At 42.3% G+C, this 23,081-nt stretch overlaps 1 protein-coding gene across 1 annotated transcript in view; it reads right to left on the bottom strand.

Annotated features, from left to right (window-relative positions):
• The window catches only part of PSMB7 (proteasome 20S subunit beta 7), a 62,580-nt gene extending 40,377 nt beyond the window's left edge, over positions 1 to 22,203 (bottom strand). Inside the window, exons 1-5 of the mRNA XM_066367192.1 lie at positions 22,069 to 22,203; positions 21,536 to 21,629; positions 20,445 to 20,542; positions 19,064 to 19,204; positions 14,860 to 14,975 (exon numbers count right to left, since the gene is read on the bottom strand). Coding sequence (XP_066223289.1) covers positions 14,860 to 14,975; positions 19,064 to 19,204; positions 20,445 to 20,542; positions 21,536 to 21,629; positions 22,069 to 22,130 — 511 coding nt within the window. The 5' untranslated portion in view covers positions 22,131 to 22,203. The remainder of the gene's footprint in view (positions 1 to 14,859; positions 14,976 to 19,063; positions 19,205 to 20,444; positions 20,543 to 21,535; positions 21,630 to 22,068) is intronic.
• Positions 22,204 to 23,081: the final 878 nt, after the last annotated feature.

Here is a 23,081-nt window from a genome sequence, read left to right as displayed (position 1 = left end):
CCGGGTCTGATTCCCGGCCAGGGCACACCGGAGAAGCGCCCATCTGCTTCTCCACTCCTCCCCCTCTCCTTCCTCTCTGTCTCTCTCTTCCCCTCCCGCAGCCAAGGCTACATTGGAGCAAAGATGGCCTGGGCGCTGGGGATGGCTCCTTGGCCACTGCCCCAGGCACTAGAGTGGCTCTGGTCGCAATGAAGCGATGCCCCGGAGGGGCAGAGCATCACCCCCTGGTGGGCAGAGTGTCGCCCCCTGGTGGGCGTGCCGGGTGGATCCTGGTTGGGCGCATGCGGGAGTCTGACTATCTCTCCCCGTTTCCAGCTTCAGAAAAATATAAAAATAAATAAATAAATAAAGTTAAGAAAGTGCATTTTCCACAATTTTTTGTGGTTTAATTTTAAGTAAAGAAAGTGGTTTTAGTTTTGTTTAAAGTAAAGAAAATGCAGTTTTAGTTTACATTTAGTGTTAAGAAAGTGCAGTTTTAGTTTATGTGTCTACAGTGCCTGCATCCCTTCCTCCCTCCCTCCTCCTCCACCATTCATCTCTGTTAGCCACACTCATCTGTCTCCAAGATAAGAATACAGTACTAAATAACACTTTTTTCTTTTACTTCATATATTTTGTTATGCATTGGTAAAGTATACATGTGTGTTTCTTAATTAAAAACATGTCTTTTTTTCATAATTTAGGATGGTTTGGGGATGTTTCACAGGGCTGGAATGGATTAAATCTATTTCAGTTATTTTAAATGGGAGAAATTTGTTTGATATATGAGTTGACTGACTTACGAGCTCGGTTACAGAATGAATTAAACTCGTATCACGAGGCACCACTGTATTTAACAATACCATTCAAGTGTCTGTTCTGAGTGTTTATTTTAAAATAACCCCATTCAAAAAAATTAAATTAGTCTCCATTTCTTAAAACTGCTGAAGGTGGTTTATCAGCAATAACATGTCAGTTTAAACCTAACTTTTTCTGAGAGAACAATCCAATTCAGGACAAAATATGAAATGTATCCCAAAAATGTTACTCTCCAAGATATTGGTTTTACTTGTTCCATATATTTAAAAATACCTGCAATAATATGATTTGAGGACAGCAGGATATTTTTAAAAACATGAAACGTTATTTTTATAGAGTTCATTAATGTACTAAATTAAACAACAACTATGTTTTTAGACATGCTGAAGAAACAACAAAAGACTGAAATCGTTTTCTAAAACCTGCTACTTTAAGTCAAACTTTAACAAGGATCTTTCTGAAAGCCAGCAGGTAGAAATTTGCCTTAAGGGCTGTGCTCACAAACTCTCAGATAGAGATGAGGGAAATTAATTAAGGGCTGTTTAGGTCCAGGGCTCTCAGCTCAAACGCTGTAGGTATCTCCCCATTTTACAGATAAGGAAGCTGAGGCTCAGCTAGTTTAAAGGCAATAAAATCAATAAAAAGTGGAGCCAAGAGTCAAATCTACGTCTTGTGGCTCTTTAGCTCATACACTTTTCAGAAGGGCAACTTCCAACCCATTCCTCAAACAGAACCATGCCAGTGGCCACTCAGTGGCAGGCTCTGGGGACATACAGATGCAAAGGAGGTGGCACCGCTCTGGCACTTCGTCACTGCTTTCCCAGCACATCACTGCAGCCCTCCGAGCTCTGCCAGACTGACCAGCACCAGGAAGTACCATCACATCAAGCACAATGTGGACGCTGGCCCTAAAACTGGGCAGTCCTACCCCCTAGTTCCCTCCCCACACAAAGGGGATAAAGACAGAATGCCTCTTCCTCACAAGGTGGTTGGGAGACTTGAATAAGACGGCCTGTACAAAGCAGAATGCCTGGCACATAGTAAAAGCTCAAGAAAAGCTAGCTACTGTAATTACTCTAAGATGAGGTCCCCGTCCTCCAAGAACTGAACTATCTTACACAATCACTCTCAACAAGTCCCAGGGTCAGCAGCTTTAATTGAAACAGATTTCTTTAAAATCTCTTCTTGCAAAGTCATGAAGTTCGGAGAATAAGGAGGAAATGGATTCCTACTGCTTTTCCCTGTATCAATTTAACCAGATCTTTTCAGGAAAAAAGCTGCCCCTCCTCTTAAGGAGGGGTCTGCTGTCAACACCCAAAGACCTGTTTGGCACTGTGGCCTGCCAACGTGTAAGATGTATGCAGCGATAAAAGAGACACACAGAACTTCCTAATCCATCAGTGTCAGCTCTCCCTGACAGAGTGCTTACTCACACTCGCTCATTGTTAGTCTACGGCCCCTCGTCCCGGGTAAAATTTGGTGCTTTCCACACCCCATGGATTGGAATCATTTTTCACTCCGTTCCCATCTACAGCCCATCTACGGCCGAGTCTCCTGGTGTCTGAGCTTGCTCTGGAGGCCAGCACTGCCAACACGTGTGAGGAGCTGATTTATGAATAGGAAGCAATGCTGGTGCCAGGGGACCACGCTCCGCCACTAGAGAGCAGTGGAGCACCTCTCAGGCTCAGAAAAACTCCTACAACGACTTGAAGTGCTTTAATTGTATGCACGCATTTCATTATAAGACTTGGCCACAAGCTTCCAGACTAGGCAGGCCAAGCAATCAGACAATCTTGCATGGGTTGCTGAAACCAGATTTGTCCCTTGTCAGCATAAACAGTTTAATTTGATGCTTTCACTCCTGAGTAAGCACCAAGTATTACATTTAAACCCCTCGTGAGGGGGAAGAACGCTTCCTTTTCATCAGCAAATGTACCTCAATGTCAGAGTCTTTTATTCCCAATGAATAAAAAATTCCACTTAATATGCTTAGAAATAGATTTTTAAAGCATCCAATATTTTCACTCAAAATTAATTTCTCAGAAAGGGCAGTTCATTTTTTAAACATAATGTAGTCAAAAAGGAGTTAAATTTTACTCTAAGTAAATAATTTAAACCACTTGAAGGGAACAGGAATTTTTCTGATAATTGCAAGTGCAACATCACATTGACCTGACAGATTATAAACACTCATTCTTAAGACAAGACTAACAATCGGGGCATCCAGGCCTAAAATGTGAAAGGTTTTATTTTATTAATGTACTTTAATGAAATGCCACAAGGTATGAGGACAGAAAACGTTTCTCCTTTAAACAGAGGTGTCTCCCACCTATGTCCAGGGGACAAGATGGAGGATGAGAATGACCCTAAAGCACGCCAGCAGCAGGCCCGGGGAACAGCAGCACCCACCCCGCTGCACCCCCAGGCGCAGGCACAAACGCACTCCCTCTGGCTGGCTGCGGGCACTCACAGCAGTCTGAGTGGGCAGGGCTTCCAAAGGCGTCCCCTTCGCTCTGGTTCACATTTCAAAATAACTTCCCAAACAGCACCTTATTCCACTTTGCAAGTCTTTTCCAAGTTTTCACGTCCCTCAGAACACTCAAGTCAAATAACCACAGAGTTTAATGCATGTAGTGTAAAATACACCTAGTCTTAATCGTAAGTGAAGGTTTACCTTGTCCAAAGAGCCTGCATGCAAACAACAAGAAATCCTACTTACTGAAAAAATGTGTATAGCCCAGTTACTCATATTTTCTCAATTCATCTGTGGACTAGTATCTCCATTTTACAGATGAGGGGAAAATAAAGTTCAGAGAGGTGAAGGGACCTACCCAAGGTCACACAGCCAGTAATGGCAGATCCGGCTGACAGCAAATCCCTGGTTCTAAGAACTCTACAGCGAAAAGTCTTCTAATGCATACTCCAACAAGAGAGTTAAAGATCATCAACCCTTAGGTTATGAGAGCAGAAAGGCACTTTCCATAGCAGGGCCAAGTCTGAAACAAGAGCAGGTGAAGATGAATTAGCTACCTCCTTCTCTCTCAAGTAGGGTTTTAAAACAAAGAACTTAACCTTGCGAGTACTGCATTTATCTGTTCCGAAACATACTCCTGGCAAGGGCTTTTACTTGGTTGTCGACTAAGGACTGAACTCAAGTCAAAAAAGACTTCATGGCAAAATGTCAGAGCAGAAAAAACAGGAAGAGCAGTGCCCTACATATTAATCCAATACCTCACCATTTTCCCTACATTTTTTATGCAGAATTAAGAACAAAGTCCACTCCAATCAGAACAGATTAAGAGCTGGCAATGGCTGGCTATATTACTCTCCCTGTATGTACCATGATGAATTTTAGAAGTATCTTCTCATGTCCTAACAAAACGGCACCATCTATTGGCTCAGTACCACCTTTGCAGCAACCAGGAATCATGATGCGTAAGTAACTTTCATGGGCTTTTGGCTCCCTGTTAATTCCTGGCATAAATTTTAAAATATAAAATCATTCATTGCACATTTTAAATCTTTTAAAATGCATCTTATACTAATCAAAGAAGAAAAACTGCCAGAGAAATCTAAGTATACAGAACTGTACACAGAGAATGTGTCAACACTAAATTATCAAAACACCATGCACCAAACATCTATGCTGTGCTAGATACAAAGATTTTTACGTATGGTATCTCACTTAATCCTCACACATTTTCGGGGACAGTTCCTCTAACCACCATGTTACAGAAAAAGACATCAATGCTCACATACAAAAGCTAATGGTGAACACAGATTTGAACCCAGTTAGCCTCCAAAGATCAGCTCTTTTCACTGCCCCCACACTATCTCAAAAAAACAATGTAAAGAGCACCACGTGCATGGAAGAAGCCCCTGGTGTTTACAGTGGGTGTTTATGCAAAAATGCCACTATAGCATCCCAACAGCATCCTCCCAAGTCAAAAACAATCAGCTTGTTTTGAGCAATGAGGAGTGTGAGGTTCAGAGAGGTGAGGGGACAAGCCCAAGTAGGGCTAGGCTGGGGCCAGGGCTTCCAGCTCCTTTTCTAGGATTGCAGGTTATACCACAGGTGGTACCCAAACCCCCCCTGGGTGATCACTGACTGGACAAGCTCCCACCAAAATGGGGCTCCCTCCACTGCACAGCCTGACCAACAGGGAGCAGGGGCCGAGGTTCACTTCAGTGCTGATGCAGACCCGTGCTTACAGAACCCCCTGCAGTCACACGGCCTGTAAGTCAGGAAAAAGCATCGGCAGCAACACTAGAGCCGTGAAGTCCCCATGCTCTCTGAGAAGGCCAACGCAGACCTATGAACTAAACACACTGCTGCACAGTTCAGTCTGATCCAAGAGTGGAAAATAAATGTGGGAAAAATATTTGCTATCTTATAGTGAGTGTACTAATTTTATCCAGAGCAAGAAAATTCTCAAATCAAGTCACATGAAGATTCCAAAATGTCTCCACAAAGGTTATATTTCAGCATAAAATTCCAGAGGAAAGAGCAGGCCTGAATTCTCTGCCAATGTTCTAATGTTCCAGCTTGATTCTAAGCCTCTTTTTTGCCTACAAGGTGAGACATAGGTATGTTTACTACTCTGTCCCGAATCCCTTTAATTGCTACGGGGCTCAGTAAATTGGGACTTGAGTGGTATATCCCAGTAATTAGGAAATTGTATAACCAGTTTATGTGGAGATCGAATTTCACCCGTAAGGCCGTGACAGTGACCCCAAGTCATCCCTAATGGTGCATAGCAATGTTTATTCCTTAAGTTAGAATTCCTAAATTGTCCAAGGGCCTCATTTCCAAGAATGTCATGCTGGAAATTTATTCATATTCATTCTCTATGTGAATAAGTGGGCAAAAACAAAAACTGTATATATCTTGCCAATGCTGCTACAAGGAACACTGCCAAACTAACAGCAAAAGCTGGTCCCCAAGCTTCTCTTGACACTACTTCAGTTTGCCTAATAAAGGGAAACTGGCAAGTTAAAAGAATAAACTAATTAATCTGAGAATTAAAAGAACCTACATTTTGTCTATAAATAATAAACCATAACCCGTTTCCCTTAGTAGAAAGAAAAGTCAAAGAATGTTGTCCAGCTTTCAACAATCACACTGATCGATCACCTGCAGTCTCTTGCAAATTATTCTCTTAAAAAACAAATAATTAAATAAAACCAAAGGTGGCCCTGTTTTTTTTAGAATAAACTAAATCACGTTTGGTCTGAACCACAATGTCACACACTGCACCCAGCCATACCATAACCAAGGAGGAAGTCACAGAGACCGGGGTCCCACCCCACATCATGCACCTCCTAGCTGTGTGACCTTAGCACACGTTCCTGCGCCTGTTTCCTCATCTGCATGATGGGGATAATGGCACCCACTCCCAGTCTTGCAGAGATGAAATGAGTAAAGCACCTCAGAGCACTTGCTGGTGCAGCAGATGCTCTCATGGTCAACAGCATCTTCATAAAAAAGGCTGAGACAGAAGCTGTCCCAGGGCCACCCCATTAGGAGTTTGATATGTCCTCCCTGGTGAACCCTAGGAAGGAGAGTCCTCAGAGAGGAAGCCCCTGGCCTCTGTGCTCAAGGAGCTGTGCCAGCATGTTCAAGACGTACACGGCAGGTGTCTTCTAGTTGATGTAAATTAAGAGTAGCCTTCAGGCACCTGGCCAGTCGCCAATATGGGCCCATGGGTAAACAAAATTTGGACACTCTTGTCTTACAGGTAATTTGTAGCTTCCAGCTCTTACTGTCAAATCACTCAGATAAAATAAAGATTAATTTCAAAGTTTTGTTTATGTTTCTTATAATAAAAAACTTATAATTTAAAGCCTGGGAGTTTGCATGAAATATTTGTTTCCTCATTTACCTGCATTTATGACAGGTCTCAACCCACAATCAATGTTAATGGTCCCTGGGAACCTTTCATTTAGGAGGGTCCTCTAGTTCAGTGGTCCCCAACCTTTTTTGGGCCACGGACCAGTTTAATGTCAGAAAATATTTTCACGAACCGGCCTTTAGGGTGGGACGGATAAACGTATCACATGACCGAGACAAGCATCAAGAGTCAGTCTTAGACGGATGTAACAGAGGGAATCTGGTCATTTTTGAAAAATAAAACATCGTTGAGACTTAAATATAAATAAAACGGAAATAATGTAAGTTATTTATTCTTTCTCTGCGGACCGGTACCAAATGGTCCACGGACCGGTACGGTCCGCAGCCCAGAGATTGGGGACCACTGCTCTAGTTCATGTCTAGTTTGAGATTTGGTTTGTAGCTCACTTAAAAGTCAGTAACATGAATTAAAATCCAGCAAATTTTGGCAATTCTGGGGGGTCTCTCTTAAAATCTAGCTCCCCTGCCCCTCAGGGGAAAAAAAGAGAGAGAAAAAGAACACCAACAGAAGAATGCCTCCCTTGGCAAGAAAGGCAGCCCTGCTCAGCTACCACCACGGGCACAGGTGTGTGCAACCGAGCTCACAAGTGACCGTGGCTAGAAGAAACTAAATGACAAAGGCAGTGCCAGGAAGTACAAAATTTGATTTTCTTTCACGTTCTCTGGTCAAGGGTTCCTCTTCCAATGAATTTGTATTACAAAAAAAATAACAAAAGTCATATTGTCTCGGGTGGTAGAATTGTGTATAATTTTTTTGAATTTCCTTTGGCTACTATGAAGTTGTTTCAGGAAACACCGTCTTTAACGTGCAGGATGGAAAAGCTGGAACTTGCATGAGTATTTTCAGAATTTAGAAGCATGGCTTAATCGCTTAATGAAGTAACATCTGTAAGACAACCAAATCAGCAGCTGTGTTGTACTGGGGCTTGCTTGAGCTAGAATAGAAACAAGGGTTCAAATCCCAGCTTTGCTACTGTGGGCAAGCAATAAGAGGCGGGCTACTAAATCTCTTGTTTAAGTCCCAGGCTCCTCATCAATAGAATGGCAATGATAGCATCCCCTCCACAGAATTTTAACTGAAAATAATATAACTGCACTAGCATCCTCTGGCACAGAGACACTACAATGTGCTTGAAATTTAAACTAATACTAACCTTTAAAAACAAAACAAAACAAAAAATGCAGTGCTTTGTGCTAATCTGGGGCCACACGAATGGAACACAATCTAAACCAACTCTGTTCAGGGCTGCTATAAACTGTCCGTTCACAAACAGCAGCTAAGGTTCCTAATGCTAAGTCTCAGACATTCTTTTGGCACAAGCAGGTTAGAGATTGAGAAAATAAATTCAGCATCAAATATTCATAAAGTTACACAGGACTCTGGTGAGACTGGGACAAAGACACAGATCCTTCTCTCCGAGATCGCCAACTTTCACAAAGGCAGGAGGCACACGGGCTGGGCCAAGTGGAGCATGGTCAAGGCTGGAATCCGACTTCACACCAAATGCCCTGGGAGAAACGTCCTCAGTGAGCCTAAGCACCCGTGGGAATGGCTTCTGGGCTGGCCCTGGGTGAGAAGGGGCAGTGGGGGCAGGCCTCTGAGGAGGGCAGCAGGGGGTGGGGAAGCCCGGTCAGGGAGGCCGGAGCTCCTGTCCTACAAGGGGAGGAGTGGGACAAAGGATCTAGAGCCCATCTGGCATGGATGCGCCCCAGCTGAGAGAGTTACTCCAACCCTGGTCAAGAGTCAGGCAGGGACCAGCACTAAGGAGCAGAGTTGAGGACAGATGACAGGGACCCGGAACCAAGCCTCACGGTTGGCTGGTTTCTGAGTGACGTCTGTAATGTCAGTGGCCATCCTGACTGCCACTGGACCTGTCCATGTCCTCGACATTTCTGGCCAGCTACAATCTCCCTCCCTGCTTCTAGATGCTCCCATGCCAATCCTCCTCCCTACTGCTGTCAGACTGTTCTTTCCTGGTTCACTCCTGGTTTGAAAACATTAGACCATACATTTTTAAATAAAATATGTATTTCCGATGGCTTTAGGCGACCCCTGTGTTTTGGTCGTTCAACCCCCGCCGGGGTCGCGACCCACAGGTTGAGAACCGCTGCATTAGACAGACACCTTCAGCTTGCATCACCGGGACGTTCTCCGGCCACGCCTTTGCTCCACCCCGTGAACATCCTGGTCTCAGCCACGTCCCCCCCATGGAATGCCCCTCCCACCCCATGCACCAGCCTCACCCATCCAGCAAACTCTGGCCTTTCTGTCCTTGGCCACACCGGTCTGTGTACCTCAGGGCCTGAAAAGTCTCTCTCTTGGGGGCAGCATGTGGGGAAGCAAATTCCTGGTGAATCCCTCCTCATCACCCAGGTCTCAGCTGTGGCCCTTCTACCCACCTGCCATTTATCAGTCTGCATGCATACCCTGTCCTGGTAAAGCTGTCAGAGAAAGGCGTTCTCATGTTCTCTTGGTAGGAGGAAAAATGACTGCAATAATTTGGGAGGGCAATTTGGCAATTGCTTGAACGTTAAAACACATTATAGGGCCATCTGTCATTTCTCTGGGCTGTCCAGAAGCTGTACTTCCTTGCTACGCCCAGGGAACCCCACCACTGCATGAGTCGGTACCTGAGTTGCAGCGACAGAAGCACCCCCCCACACAAGGCGCGCTCTGGGTTCCCAGGGCAGCAGGGCAGCACAGTGCGCAGCGGCCAGAACTGGCGCCGGCTGTGCCCGAAGCAGTCTGAAGCACTCTCCACTCGCCCGTGCCAGCCCTTCTGCAGCATCTTCTTGGCCCCAAAAGCAGTTCCTGCCCTACCGGCTATTCTGTGAGTCACCTGCTATCCTTTCAAAAATCTTTTTCTCTTAAATCATCCAATGAACTCAGTGCCTGCAATCCAGAAAGGCCACTACTCAGAATTTATCTGAAGTATGTGCTTACACACATATACCAAGACACAGTTATTGAAAAAACCTGAGAAACAAAATAGCCATAGAAGAACGGGTCAGTAAATCACAGTACCACCACACAGTGAAATTCTATGGAGCTGCTATACTAGACAATGATATTGTTACGTGGGCTAATAATACAAAAACTACTTCAAATGTATAGCATGACCTCATTTGTGTATTTTTAATAGGGGTAGAGAGACAAGATGATAGATGAGAAATATATGAAGGTGCATCATAAAGCATTTTCGGAGAAAAAAATACAAAAAACTCAACAATGCTTACTCTAGAAGGAGGACATGAAATAGACTTATTTTTCATGTAATATTTTTCTCAGTTGAATATTTTGTCATGCTGGTAAATTACTTCAATTAGAAAATGTCTGCCTGACTGGTGGTGACACCGTGGATAGAGCAACAACCTGGTACACTGCGGTCCCTCGTTCAAAATCCCAAGGTCACCAACTTGAACACAGGCTCATCAGTCTGAGCACAGGGTCACTAGATTGAGCATGGGATCATCAATATGATCCCTGCGTCACTGGCCTAAGCAAGGGGTCACTGGCTCAGCTGGAGTTTCCCCCAACCCCATCCCTCTAGTCAACACACTTATGAAAAGCACTCAATGAACTAAAGCAGTGGTTGTTCTCAAAGGGTGCACCCTATAAGATTTCCAGGTGCGTCCTATGGTATTCCAGAGAAATATGTGACTCTTGGGGACCAAAAAACCAACAGGATTTTTGGAGTTTAGATTTTTGGGGGACAGAGGTATGGGGAATTGGCTGTAAGCTGACAGTCTGCCCAACCCCCCACCTCACTTGCCTGACTAGGTTGCAAAAGGCTGTTAAGCTGTGGTGCTGGATTGTTTACACTACCCCCCATGTTCCCTGTAAAGACTGGAGGCAAGTTTCTTCTATCCTTTGTTTGGTGTCAAGTTAAGATGATATGTATGGTGGAGGTTTTCTGCACTCAACACAATTAAGAGTAAAAAGAGAAGAATTCTTCAATGTATTGATGAGGAAATGAGAGTTTGCCTTTCAAATATATGCCCAAACATTGAAGAAATCACTAGGACACATCAGGCTCATGTTTCTCATAAACACAAAGAATAAAAAAACAACACATTTGTGCCAGGACCTGCCAAATTTACTAAATCTTACTAAGAATGTGTGTGTGTGTGTGTGTGTATATAGATAGATAGATAGATAAGATAGATAGATATAGATAACTTTTTTGGCATTTTTTAAATTTTTTACCCCTTTTTTACAAATTCTAAAGAGCATAACAAAAAATGTAACAAAGATGTTTTTTAATGTCAGAATAAATTTAATTGTCGTATTTATTTCATTTAATTGCCATAAAAGCATACTTGGACTTTACATTTTTTTCTTTTAATATTTGACTTATTATAACATATTTCTCAGAAATTTGTATATAGTGCGCCTACAATTATTTGTAGGATTTTAAATGCGCCCCAACTTCAAAAAGTTTGAGAAACACGGAACTAAAGCAACACAACTATGCAATGATGCTTCTCATCTCTCTCTTTCTCTCAAAAAATAAGATTTTTTTTTAATCTTAAAAAAAAATAAAAGAAAGAGAAAATGCTTTGATGTCACTTGCCCAGTAAGGACTTCCCAAACATACTTTATCCTTCTACTCCATGCTGTTTTTCTCCCATGTTACTGTTCTTTTCCTCCACGGCATTTAGCACAGGGCTTTTAGATGAAAGAGTATTTCCCCGTTTAACTCCTGTCTCCCACATAAAGTGGTAAGCTCTGAGGCCAGGTGCTGTGCTGACCACTATATTCCCAGCACCCTGCACAGGGCCTAGCATATAGTAGATCAGAGGTCCCCAAACTACGGCCCACGGGCCACATGTGGCCCCGAGGCCATTTATCCGGCCCCCGCCGCACTTCCGGAAGGGGTACCTCTTTCATTGGTGGTCAGTGAGAGATGCAAAGCATGGCATCGCTCACATACAGTACTACTTCCAGTGATGTGGGATGCACGCCTCACGGCTCCAGAAGCACGTCACATCACTTGTTACATCTAGCAGTGACAAATATGGAACTGGACATTGACCATCTCATTAGCCAAAAGCAGGCCCGTAGTTCCCATTGAAATATTGGTCAGTTTATTGATTTAAATTTACTTGTTCTTTACTTTAAATATTGTATTTGTTCCTGTTTTGTTTTTTTACTTTAAAATAAGATATGTGCAGTGTGCATAGGGATTTGTTCATAGTTTTTTTTATAGTCTGGCCCTCCAATGGTCTGAGGGACAGTGAACTGACCCCCTGTGTAAAAAGTTAGGGGACCCCTGTAGTAGATGCTAAAGAAACATCTGACAAGTGAATGAAAGTAACTTATCCTTAAGATTCAGCTCAAATGAAGTGAAGCTTTTACTGAAATCCTCCGATTTAAATGTGACCCTTTCAGGGCCTCCACTGGCTTTTGTACTTACTACCCGTCAGTTCAGACAGTGGTCTCCCCATTACACTGTGAGTATGGTGAGGGCAGCATCAGCATTCACCTCTACCTATGGAGCCTGCCCTAATGTCTTCACCTGGACAGCCCTCAAGAAATAGTCGACAAATGAAGAGATGAACAAACTAAACCTCAAAGTAAAGATTTACTCATGTATTAAAATCTAATGTTACTGATGTTCTTGATCTTCTTAACCTGATAGCCCACGCAACCAGAATGCGTGGGGTAACGGTCTCTGAGCAGAAGTGTGCCGTGAGCTCCAAGCTGTGGAACCCTAGCCCTGGAAGCACAGCAGACGTGGACAGACACAGCATCTCTGTCAGCAGGACGGAGCACAAAGTGGGGCCACAGGAGTGAAGTGAGCACACACAAATCTGCTTGACTACTCATTTTTTTTTAAAGACTTTATTCATTTTAGAGAGGAGAGAAGGAGGAGAGAGAGAGAGAGAGAGAGAGAGAGAGAGAGAGGAGGGGAGGAGCAGGAAGCATCAACTCCCATATGTGCCCTGACCAGGTAATCCCAGGGTTTTGAACCAGCGACCTCAGCACTCCAGGTCGACGCTTTATCCACTGCACCACACAGGTCAGGCTGACTACTCATTTTCAACAACTTCTCCTAAACTCAAGAATTATGCTCTTAACACAAACCACTATAGTTCAAAAGTAAAAGGAAAGAAAATCAATTTTTCCATCTAAACTGCTTTGTATTAATGTTAAAATTTCCAGAAATAGATTTTATCAAGGTGAGGATATAAGAAAACATCCTGAAGGATTTGAAGGTGGAGGATACGGCACCTGCTACTTCCTCTCAGATGGTCCCACACACAAAGAAGTAGCAAGGATGTGTGAGAGAGAACTGGGTAAAACGCTAATAGCTGACAAATCTGAGTAAAGGGTAGACAGGACTGTACACTGTTCTATTCTGAAAGGGTGAAAATTGTTAAGGAAAAAAAAAAAGAAGAAATGAAGGTACTAGAAAAGGCTAGCCCACCTTTATATTTGCATCAGCTGGAGAGAAACAGTACTTTGATGCTATTGGGATAATAAATATATTTGAATAAAGTAATTCAAAACAATACTAAAATTACTGAGTCTTCATTTTAAAATATTAACAAAGATTCATCTGTATGTTATCTGCAGGTAAATCCTTCTCCCCACAAACACCCCAAACAGGAACCAGCTGCTGTGTGAAAACCTTGTAAGAGGCGTATAACACATTGGAATAGCAGTCTCAAACTGGCAATCTGCAAACTCTTCAGGCGGCAGCGCTCCCAGCTCTGCAGAGCCAGGTACCAAGATGATGAACACAACAGGTAAACAACAGCAAGAAACGTCAGCAACGGGGCCCGTTCAAACGTCTGGACCAATACAACTTGACTCAGAAATTTAACAAAAAAGTTAGGACTTACAAATCCCAATTTCTTTTAATATAATTTATCACCCCTTTTTTATTAAATATACTTTTTTTTCACAGAGAATCAGAGAGAGGGACAGATAAGGACAGACAGGGAGAGAGAGAAATGAAAAGCATTAATTCTTTGTTGCAACACCTTAGTTGTTCACTGATTGCTTTCTCATACGTGCCTTGACGGGGGGCCTACAGCAGAGCTAGTGACCCCTTGCTCAAGCCAGCAACTTGGGCTTCAAGCCAGCGACCCGGGGCTCAAGCTAGTAAGCCTGCTCTCAAGTTGGATGAGCCCGCGCTCAAGACGGCAACCTCGGGGCTTTGAACTTGGGTCTTCCACGTCCCAGTCCAACCCTTTATCCACTATGCCACCACCTTGTCAGGCTTAAAATATACTCTTATCTAGCACTTAAGAGCTGAAATACAAATGTAAAAGCTGATCTAAAAAAAGAGTAACTACACTAAAAAAAAAAAAAAAAAAGAGTAACTACTATTTACAGGCCAAGCACTGGACCAGATGCATTATATTCGTATTTCTAATGTTATTTATGTATGTTATTTATAACCTGGTATGTACAGAGGTATTAGTGATACCATTTCACAGGTGAGGAAATTGAAGTTCAGAGGAATTAAATGCCCCATGATCCCTCAGAGATTAAGTGGTAGAGGAACTCCAGTCACTCTACTTTAAAAAAAAAAGTCTGCGTGTACCAGGCGTGTCCTCACAGCAAGGCCTCCACGCGGCTTTTCCACAAGGCTTCTCCCCTCAAACCCACCATTTCATGAGACCTGCCTCGACCTTCCCATTTAACACTACAGTCTGCCTTCCATCCCAACATTCCCAAGTCCCCTTAACCAGCATTCATTTTATTAACCATTTTGTTCTGAGAGAAATACACTAAATTCACATACAGATGTAAGAACTAATACATTGAGTTGTCGTATACCCTTGACCGAGTTTCCCCCGAATGTAACACATTGCATAAATGTAGCACAAATCAGCTACATACTTTTTCTCCCAGTATTTAGAGGACCACTAGAAAATGCTATTGATAGTAACTGTTTTTTGTCTGTCCACCCCCACTAGAATATAAACTCCTCGCTAGCAACTTTATCAAATTTGTGTTCACTGTTATACTCCAAGCATACAGAACAGGGATCAACCTGTAGGAAGAACTCAATACATATTTGAGCACTTTAAACCACTTTATTGCACAATTTCCTAAAATAGAAAAGAGATTGGCTTTTTAAGAGACCATTGGGAAATCAGAGGATTCTGAAGCATCAGGGAAACATTACACTCACCCATGGTGACATAAGGCAACTTATCAGTGGATCCATGAGGATAGATGCTGTAGAGGTGAGGTCCAGTAACATCTACGCCCCCTAAAACTAGGGCTGCACCAATGTAACCTTGATACCTGGTGATCAGAGCATGCATAAGAAAAAAAGTGAGTCTACTTCACATCCCTGTAACTTAACCACAAGCCATATGAGACGTCAGAAAACAAGAAGCTTTTCTTATATTGCCACTGTTTCATTAAGTGCTTACGACTTTGATGGGGACAAAAGAGGGAATCTACTGTCAGCCAAGAAAAACTGTAAATTGTGTGAGACAATCCACATATCTTTTCTCATCTTAGTCCCAAAACTCCCTTTAAAAGAAAGCTGTAGAAGAAGAAAACCAATCCGAAGAAATAAGGACATGCCCAATGTCTCAGAGCCAAGGTTGGCTTACTCCAAAGATCACCAGCACCCTTCCCATCATACCTTTCTATGATCAGCGGATAAGCTCCCTTCCAAGTTAGTAATGAGAAGTTTCTAAACTCAAGCTGTTTAAATTACCAACCTTACCATAGCCTAACAGGAAAATAGCTAATGTCACAACACCTTCCCTTTGAATAAATCCACAAAAGTATAATCATAGACATGACCTCATATTGCGTATAAGAGAAAAATATTTCATCATGCAGGGAAGCAAATGAAATAACTCCACGATGGCCTATCAAACCCACTGCTACAGGATAAAGCTTTACTTCTCAGGAACATGAATGGCAATAGGTTTTCCACCCCAACCTACCCCGTTTAATTGTACACACATTTGTTCCTTTGGACCCTTTACCTGGCTGGTTTTCCATGTCTATAAATTACTTTCCCTGTATTTGATTCAATTATTTACCATTAGAGTTGCTATGACCAATAAACATGCTAGATTTAAAGTTCTCCACTGTGACCCTTTAGCTCTTCAAGAAGAAAAATGAAACAAACACATACTGAATTTGCCTAGCACTCATAGTCATTAAAGCTGAAATAAAAAAACCCAACAACCAATCAGAGTCATAATTTTAGACTATGCAAGACAGAGCTACCCATCAGAAGTGCTCTAGGTAAACAGAATAATCAAGTCTAGTATTTCCCATGTCCCTTGATTATCAAATTGTTATTTCAGAAAGAACCTTCCATTTATAAGTGAAAAATGAAAGAGCAGAAAAGAATTTCAGAAGCAGTCTCAAGAAGGAAGGACCCAAGCAGGGAGCACATGAGCTAGCAACAAGGTCAAGACTACACTCTATGGCTCTAGGATGAGAAGCCAGAACAGCCAGAACCCCCACTCCCATGCCCACCCCAGCGCCTGATCCACTATACCAACTGCCTACTAAACAAGGTGTTTAAAAGTCTATAATAATCAGCTAGCTCACTTCGAAGCTAAAATATAGTATCTGTTTGATGCCTTTAAGAGTCTAAGAAAAAAAAGAGTCTAAGATATTGAAGTCATTGAAATCCTTTAAAATTGATCCAGAAATTCTACTTTCAGTAATGTAACAGAATAAATATACAGTAATGAATACATAAGAGTTTACTGCAGTACTGTTTGTGATGCTTAAAAAAAAGTGGAAAAAGTAAGAGGGAGATTTGGCTAAACTGATAAAACAACACAACAGAAAACTACACAATCATTAAAAACCATGCTACATTTTCTCATCCACCACTAATGGTAGTGCAACTTAGTATAATCTTTCTCAAGGATAGTTTTGGCAATATGTATCAAAATGTTAACTGTACATATCTTTGACCAAGCAATTCCACTTCTAGGAATTTATTTTATAGACTACAGTCTAAGGAATTAATCACAAGTACCTAAAGGGTCTATGTTCCAAAGGATTCATAAAATACCTTATAATAAATACCTTAAGAGAGGCAACATCCTTAATGTTCAAAAATCAGTTAATAGAATGGAATTCTATGACATGACTCAAAATGATGATATTCATCAATGGTTCTTAAACTTTTATGGGTCACAGACCCCTCTGAAAAACTCACTGAAACTGTGGAACCCCACCTCATAACAAGTGTACAGACAAAATCCATTTACTATTTCAGGAGGATCACAGGTCTCCCAATCTCTTCTATGGACTCAGGGTAAACACCTGGGATGATAATCTCTTCTACTGATGGGAACACTGTTCACAGTGTACTAACAGCGGGAAGAGGACAGACACCTCACTCTTTTTCATCCTCTGAATCTTATGAAGATCTAACTGTGCACCAAGCCCTGGACTAGTGAGCCTTGCTTGTAAAGTCAAATATTATACTTTTTTCCATATACAACTAGCTCATTTTACGTAATTCAACAAAAATATCAGGACACATTTAAAAATATCTCATCCTGGTTTAAATGTTTAAATGTTCCTCTCAAAACTTTAAACTAAAAATAATAGAACACTGAAAAAAGAGACTTTAGAATTCCTAAAACATTCTAAAGAGATTAACAGAAACATCTGCTAGATTTTGCTAAATGCTTAAAATGACATTGCAAGGAATCTTGAAATATTTTATTTATTGCAATTTCACAAATTTCAAAATTATTTTAAATGTAATGCACCAGAGAAACCACCAGAGGGAGCTTTGTATTAAAAATCAAAATCACAAATGTCTTCAAAAACCTTGACCACAGATGTGCTTTAACAAGTTCTCACACTGTAGTGGGAGGATTTATTTGATAGGTGATAATTCTCCAGGGTTACGATGACGATTCTGTTCATAAATAAAGGGAAATCACTGACATAAGGGCTCGGACAGCCAGAGCAGGAATTAGGTGTGTATGACTAGGCTTCCTGCCCATATGACTCATAAGTCCTAGTCACCTTGTCAGTGAAAGGGGAACTATGCTACTGTTGCTGCAGAGCCACATTAAACCTCACATCCACTTTACTGAGCGTCTGGGGCCATGCCAGACTCACAGATGAGGACCTGCAAAGTGACTGGAAGGCAAGGGCCAGGTAGGAAACAGAGGGAAGCAAACACGGCAGGAACAGAAAGACCAGACACAGGCTCCCACTTCTAAAGGCAACATCTGCCACTCGGTTCTAGAAGATTACTGCCATGTGTAATCACACTCTTTCTCAATTTTTTTTCAAAAGCAGCCAGAAATCCAGACTTTTTAAATCAAGTTCTCAGTTTATAATTATTGGTCACTATTTTTAAAAAACAACACTATTGTGACCCAAATAAAATTTCTCTACAAGCTATATATATTATGTCCTCTGAGCTGCCTGTTTATAATCTTTGTTCTCTATGCCTGCTCCCCTTTAACTGTTTGCCGCTGCTTGGGGCAGAGATAAAGAAAATGTTTTGTGGGAGAATAAGGGTCTCTGGTCAACTTGGAAAAAAAAAGTATCAATGCACACATCCCACAAAGGCATATGAGAAGTGAATCTGTTCAAGGTAAGGCAGGTGCCAAAGAGAAGCCAGTATTCCAACCCAAGCTATATACATTATACTACACTGCCTCTCCTCGGGAGAAGCAAGTGAGAAAATGGACTTCAAGTTTAAAACTGCCCTGACCTACACACACATAAAGTGATTATGTGATTTATTAAGGAAGAAAGAGAAACAAAACTACTAAGAGGAACTGTCTGTGGGAATCAGCAGGGAGTGAAGGCCAGGTCAGGTCAGGCAAGTGATTGCACTTCCTTAAGCCTCACCTTGTTCACATATAAACTAGAGAAGCCCAGACCTCAGAATTAAAAGGATGAAGTGAGATCATGTTTTATAAAGCACTTAGCACAGGACCTGCCTAAATGTTGGTTAGCATTAAGGTTACCATTTTTCACTTCATTGCTTTTTCCCCTTAAAAGAGGGAGATAAGAAACAATATTTTTGTGCTTGTGTTCACAAGATGAACTCCTTAAAGGTTCCTTCCAGCTCCTTCTCCCTATAAGTAGAAAAGTTTTTTTATCTAGTAATATCCCCATGCCTGAGAAAATAACTCAACTATTCACACATCATTTACTCAGGAAAAAAGAAAAAAAAAAAGACCGACAGGTCCCATAAATTCAAACCCATTATTAAAACCCTTATGAAATTAAAATGGCTTTTTAATAACAATTGATTTCTAAAATAAAATGTGTATTTCTGAATGCTTTTTCTCTAGCTTCCAGGTTTCCCCTGCTGCAGATCTAAGACATGAGAAAAAGACGCTATAGCAATCCTCATCCTGGAACCTCACCTGAAAAGCATCTGCTTCAGCATCCGATTGGCCGTCACAACTCTGGGGAGGCGGCCAGTGGACAGGGAGTGGAGCTCCAAGTTGGAAGAAATAAGCTGGGTGGTCATATCTGTGTCTGCAGCTGTCCCAGCGCCACAACAACTAAAAAACACAATTGGAACTTAGCTGAAATTCAATTACCAGAGGGCTCAATCAGAAGTGGAGTTTCTTGGATAATATCCATGAGGTTCAGATACATACAGTGATGTTTTTGAGTATATCTGCACTGTAACTCCTCTGTCTAACCAAGCTTAAATAAACATAAAATGGACAATAGACATCTAATTATATACAAACATATTTTCTGTGGCATAAAGGAACATTTCCAGTGTGGCACACGGGTCTTGGTGCTCCTAAGAGTGTATATTTTATTAATCCTACTAATATATCCAACTTGTACAAAAGAGCAAGGCATATTAAAAGTTCTGCCATTTTAACATTTACCAAGTATTTACTATCAGGTACCAGTCACTGCACTAAGTGCTAGGAATAAAGAAAATATAACACAGTCCTAGCACTTGATTTCTGAGTGGAAATAACACAGGTAAACAAAAATTATACCTTGTATAATGCAATTTAGTAGCACAGGTAGAATATATTAAGGGAAAGTGAAGGAGAGCACAATTCATCCTGATCTTTGAGGTTTCAGAGGAGCTGAATTTGAAAGAAGAGAATAAAAACAGTGTATAAGCAGAGCAGATGAAGGGACACGTCCAGGCAGAGGGGCTGGCGGAAGCAAAGGAGAAATAGCTTGAAGACGAGGGGAAGAGGGGCATGAGGGAAACAGGGACCGTGCAGGTGTAACTAGAGTGGTGCGTGATGGCAGCTAAACAGGCTGAAAAGATCATCATTTTGTGAGATTGTGCAAGGCCTTCCAGTGTCTATTTTATCCTGAGAGTAATGTAAAATGTAAAAAGTCCCCTGAAAACTTTTTAAAAAGGAAAGCAACATAATCAGACTTGTGCTTTACAAAGTCCAATGTAACAGAAGAATGAACAGAGATGAAAGAGAAACCCAAGGCAGAGAGCCCACTTAAACGGCAACTGTAATCGTCCAGCTCAGAAAAACAATCTGAACTAAGGCCTTAGCAGAGAAGACAGGAGGGAATGGATTCAAGGGGCACAGGGAAGGCAGACCAGGCACCAACTGAATTGAAGACAAAAGCAAAGAGAGGACTTGAGAGTAACTTGCTTAAGTGACAGGTGAATAAAAATGCCATTTAAGGGAGGCAGAAAGAAAATACAGGCTGAATAACAGGTTTTAAGGAGAAACATAGTAAATTCAATTTTAATCCTGAAATGTTTAAAAAATATAAAAGCTATTCAAACTGATCAATACTTACTAAATATTAGGAGATATGAAGTGTATCTTTGAACAGTTCTTGTCAGCAACAACCATCCCTTCAGTTGCCCTTGTATCTGCTCCAAGTACTATGCCATCCTATTTTTTAAAAACATGTATTTATAAACAAGCTTACATACATAAACCACAGCTTTCTACTCAAGTTTAGGGAAAACAATGCTGGCCATCCCCTGCTCCCCCAACAATCTACCCCCCCCCCCAGAAAAAAACTCCTAACAAAAATACTGCACTGTACTTTGAGTTCAAAATAAAACTTATTAACAAATGTTACTGGTTGAATCCTGAGTATGTGGTAGGAATTATCATTCATGATTTCAAAGAGTCAATGAATTCCTTACAAACCAAAGCTAACATGGTAAAAGTCTGGCATAAGACACAGAAATCCTTCCATTAAAATTGGAACCTGTCAATTTCTTTTTTAAAAAATCTCATATTTTACCTTTAACGACAATAAGCATTATCTCTTCTGATCCTAACAACAACTTAAGGGAGTGACTATACCCATTTGGTAGATGAGGAAAGTGTGGCTGTGAGAAGGAAAGTGAGCTGCCCAAACCTGGAAGTTAAATGGTTAGACAGACCTGTCTGAGCCCAAACCTGTGTTCCCACTACATCATCCTGCCTTCTGAAGCAGTAACTTAAGACAGAAAAGTAAACTGGCCTCCTGTCAAAAACTCTACAAAGTGAGCCTGACCTGTGGTGGCACAGTGGATAAAGCATCAACCTGGAAACACTGAGGTTGCCGGTTCAAAACCCTGGCTTGCCTGGTCAAGGCACATATGGGAGTTGATGCTTCCTGCTCCTCCCCCTTCTCTCTCTCTCTCTCTCTCTCCCCCCCCTCCTCTCTAAAAATAAATAAATAAATTACTGTTTTAAAAACTCTACAAAGTGAGAAAAGAATATAAACTGTTGGTAAGCACACAAAGCCTAGCAAACACAGTCTCTTCTAAGGGCCTTTTTCTGACGTGCGCTGTAGCATGGGCCCTTCCCGACAGCACCCAGAGAAGTAAAGGAGGCCAGGTTCACCGTGATCAGCCCCGTAAAAGCAGCTTGTGGCTCGTCCCGGCTTACCGAATAGACCACCCCCGCGATGGTCGTGCCTGTTTTCCGGGCCGCCGGAAGCTTGTAGCCTTTCTTTGCAAAATCGGCTTCCAAAACGGCATTTCTAAGAGCAAATGAGAGAATAAAGCGTTGACGGGCAGGACCACATTGCGCCGCATTGGCAGGAAGGGTGCCTAACGGAACTCGGGGAAAAAAAAGAACCTACTCTTCACTTTCACGCCCATCTGTTCCCTCAATTCTCCTTGCAAATAGCAGGACTACAGTCCCGTTTTTCAGCAAAGTGAGCCGCAGAGAGGGGCGGCACTTCGCCTAAGGAGACGGAGGTGGAGGGTGTCCAAGTAGGCTGGGAAAACAGGAGAGCAGGACCCGGCCTCAGGAGAAACCCACGCTCAGGCCCTGATTCCCCTGAGTCACACGGGCCGCAGGGCGTAGGCCGAGCCATTCCCCTCCCTTTGGACTTTCCAGATCAGGCCGCGGCCCAGCGCCAACCCCAGCACCGCACTCCCTATCCCACTCTGAACCCGGCCCGGGAATGGTCGCACCTGCGGCAGTTATCGAAAGAGAAACCTCCAACCGGTGGTTTACACACTGACACAGCCGCCATCTTCCCCAGAAAGCACTTCCGGGGCGGGGGCGGGCGCAAACAAAAAGAGACTAGTACTTCCGACGCCCCCGGCAACCTGAGCTGAAGGGGCGGGGCAAACTCCGCGCAGGGGAGATTGATTTTATAGGTACGGGCTCCTAGAAGAGCCCGGAGGTGTTTGGAGTATATCACCCCAAGTGGCAAGGAGGGGGAACTGACGCCCGGGGCGGGGAAAGGACTTCTCCCAATGTGGATGCTCCAAAGACCAGTCCTTCTGCCAGCCAGACCAGAGCTGTTTCTGCTCTTAGCTCAGCTCCATGGGGCTTTGGAGACAGACACACCCAGGTTCCAGACAGAGCCCTACCACCTACTCGCACTGAGCAAGTCCTCTCAACTCTGAATCTGTTTCCTCTGCTGTCAAATGCAGGAAACAGGTATCTCTAAAGGCTGCTGTGAATTGAACAAGAAGTACATGAAAGATGTTCAATATCACTCACTAATCATTAGGAAATGCAAATCAAAACCACAATTCAGTACCACTGCACGTCAACTAGGATGTCAAAATCAAAGACAGACAATAACAAGTGTTGACGAGGATATGGAGAAACTGGATCCCTCACACATACTTAGTAGAAATGTATTGATAAAATGGTGCAGCTGCCCCCGAAACAGGATTCTTCTCTTATGTATATACCCAAGAGAATTAAAAACATGTTCACAAAAACTTGTATGCTAATATTAATAGCAACATTATAATCCATGATAGCCAAATAGTGGAGACAACCAAAATGTTCATCAATTAATGAATGGATAAACAAAATGTAGTACATATACACACTGCAGAATATTATTCAAACACTAAAAGGAATGAAGCATTGATACATACTGTACAATAGGGATGAACCTTGAAAATACTGTGATAAGTGAAAGAAGACCGGCACAAAAAGCCACATATAGTAAATATGGTTCCAT

Source organism: Saccopteryx leptura, chromosome 2 (assembly GCF_036850995.1).
Source record: "Saccopteryx leptura isolate mSacLep1 chromosome 2, mSacLep1_pri_phased_curated, whole genome shotgun sequence".
Lineage (NCBI taxonomy): Eukaryota > Metazoa > Chordata > Mammalia > Chiroptera > Emballonuridae > Saccopteryx > Saccopteryx leptura.
The sequence above is the reverse complement of the archived record's forward strand: the minus strand, read 5'-3'. Positions and strand labels throughout refer to the sequence as shown.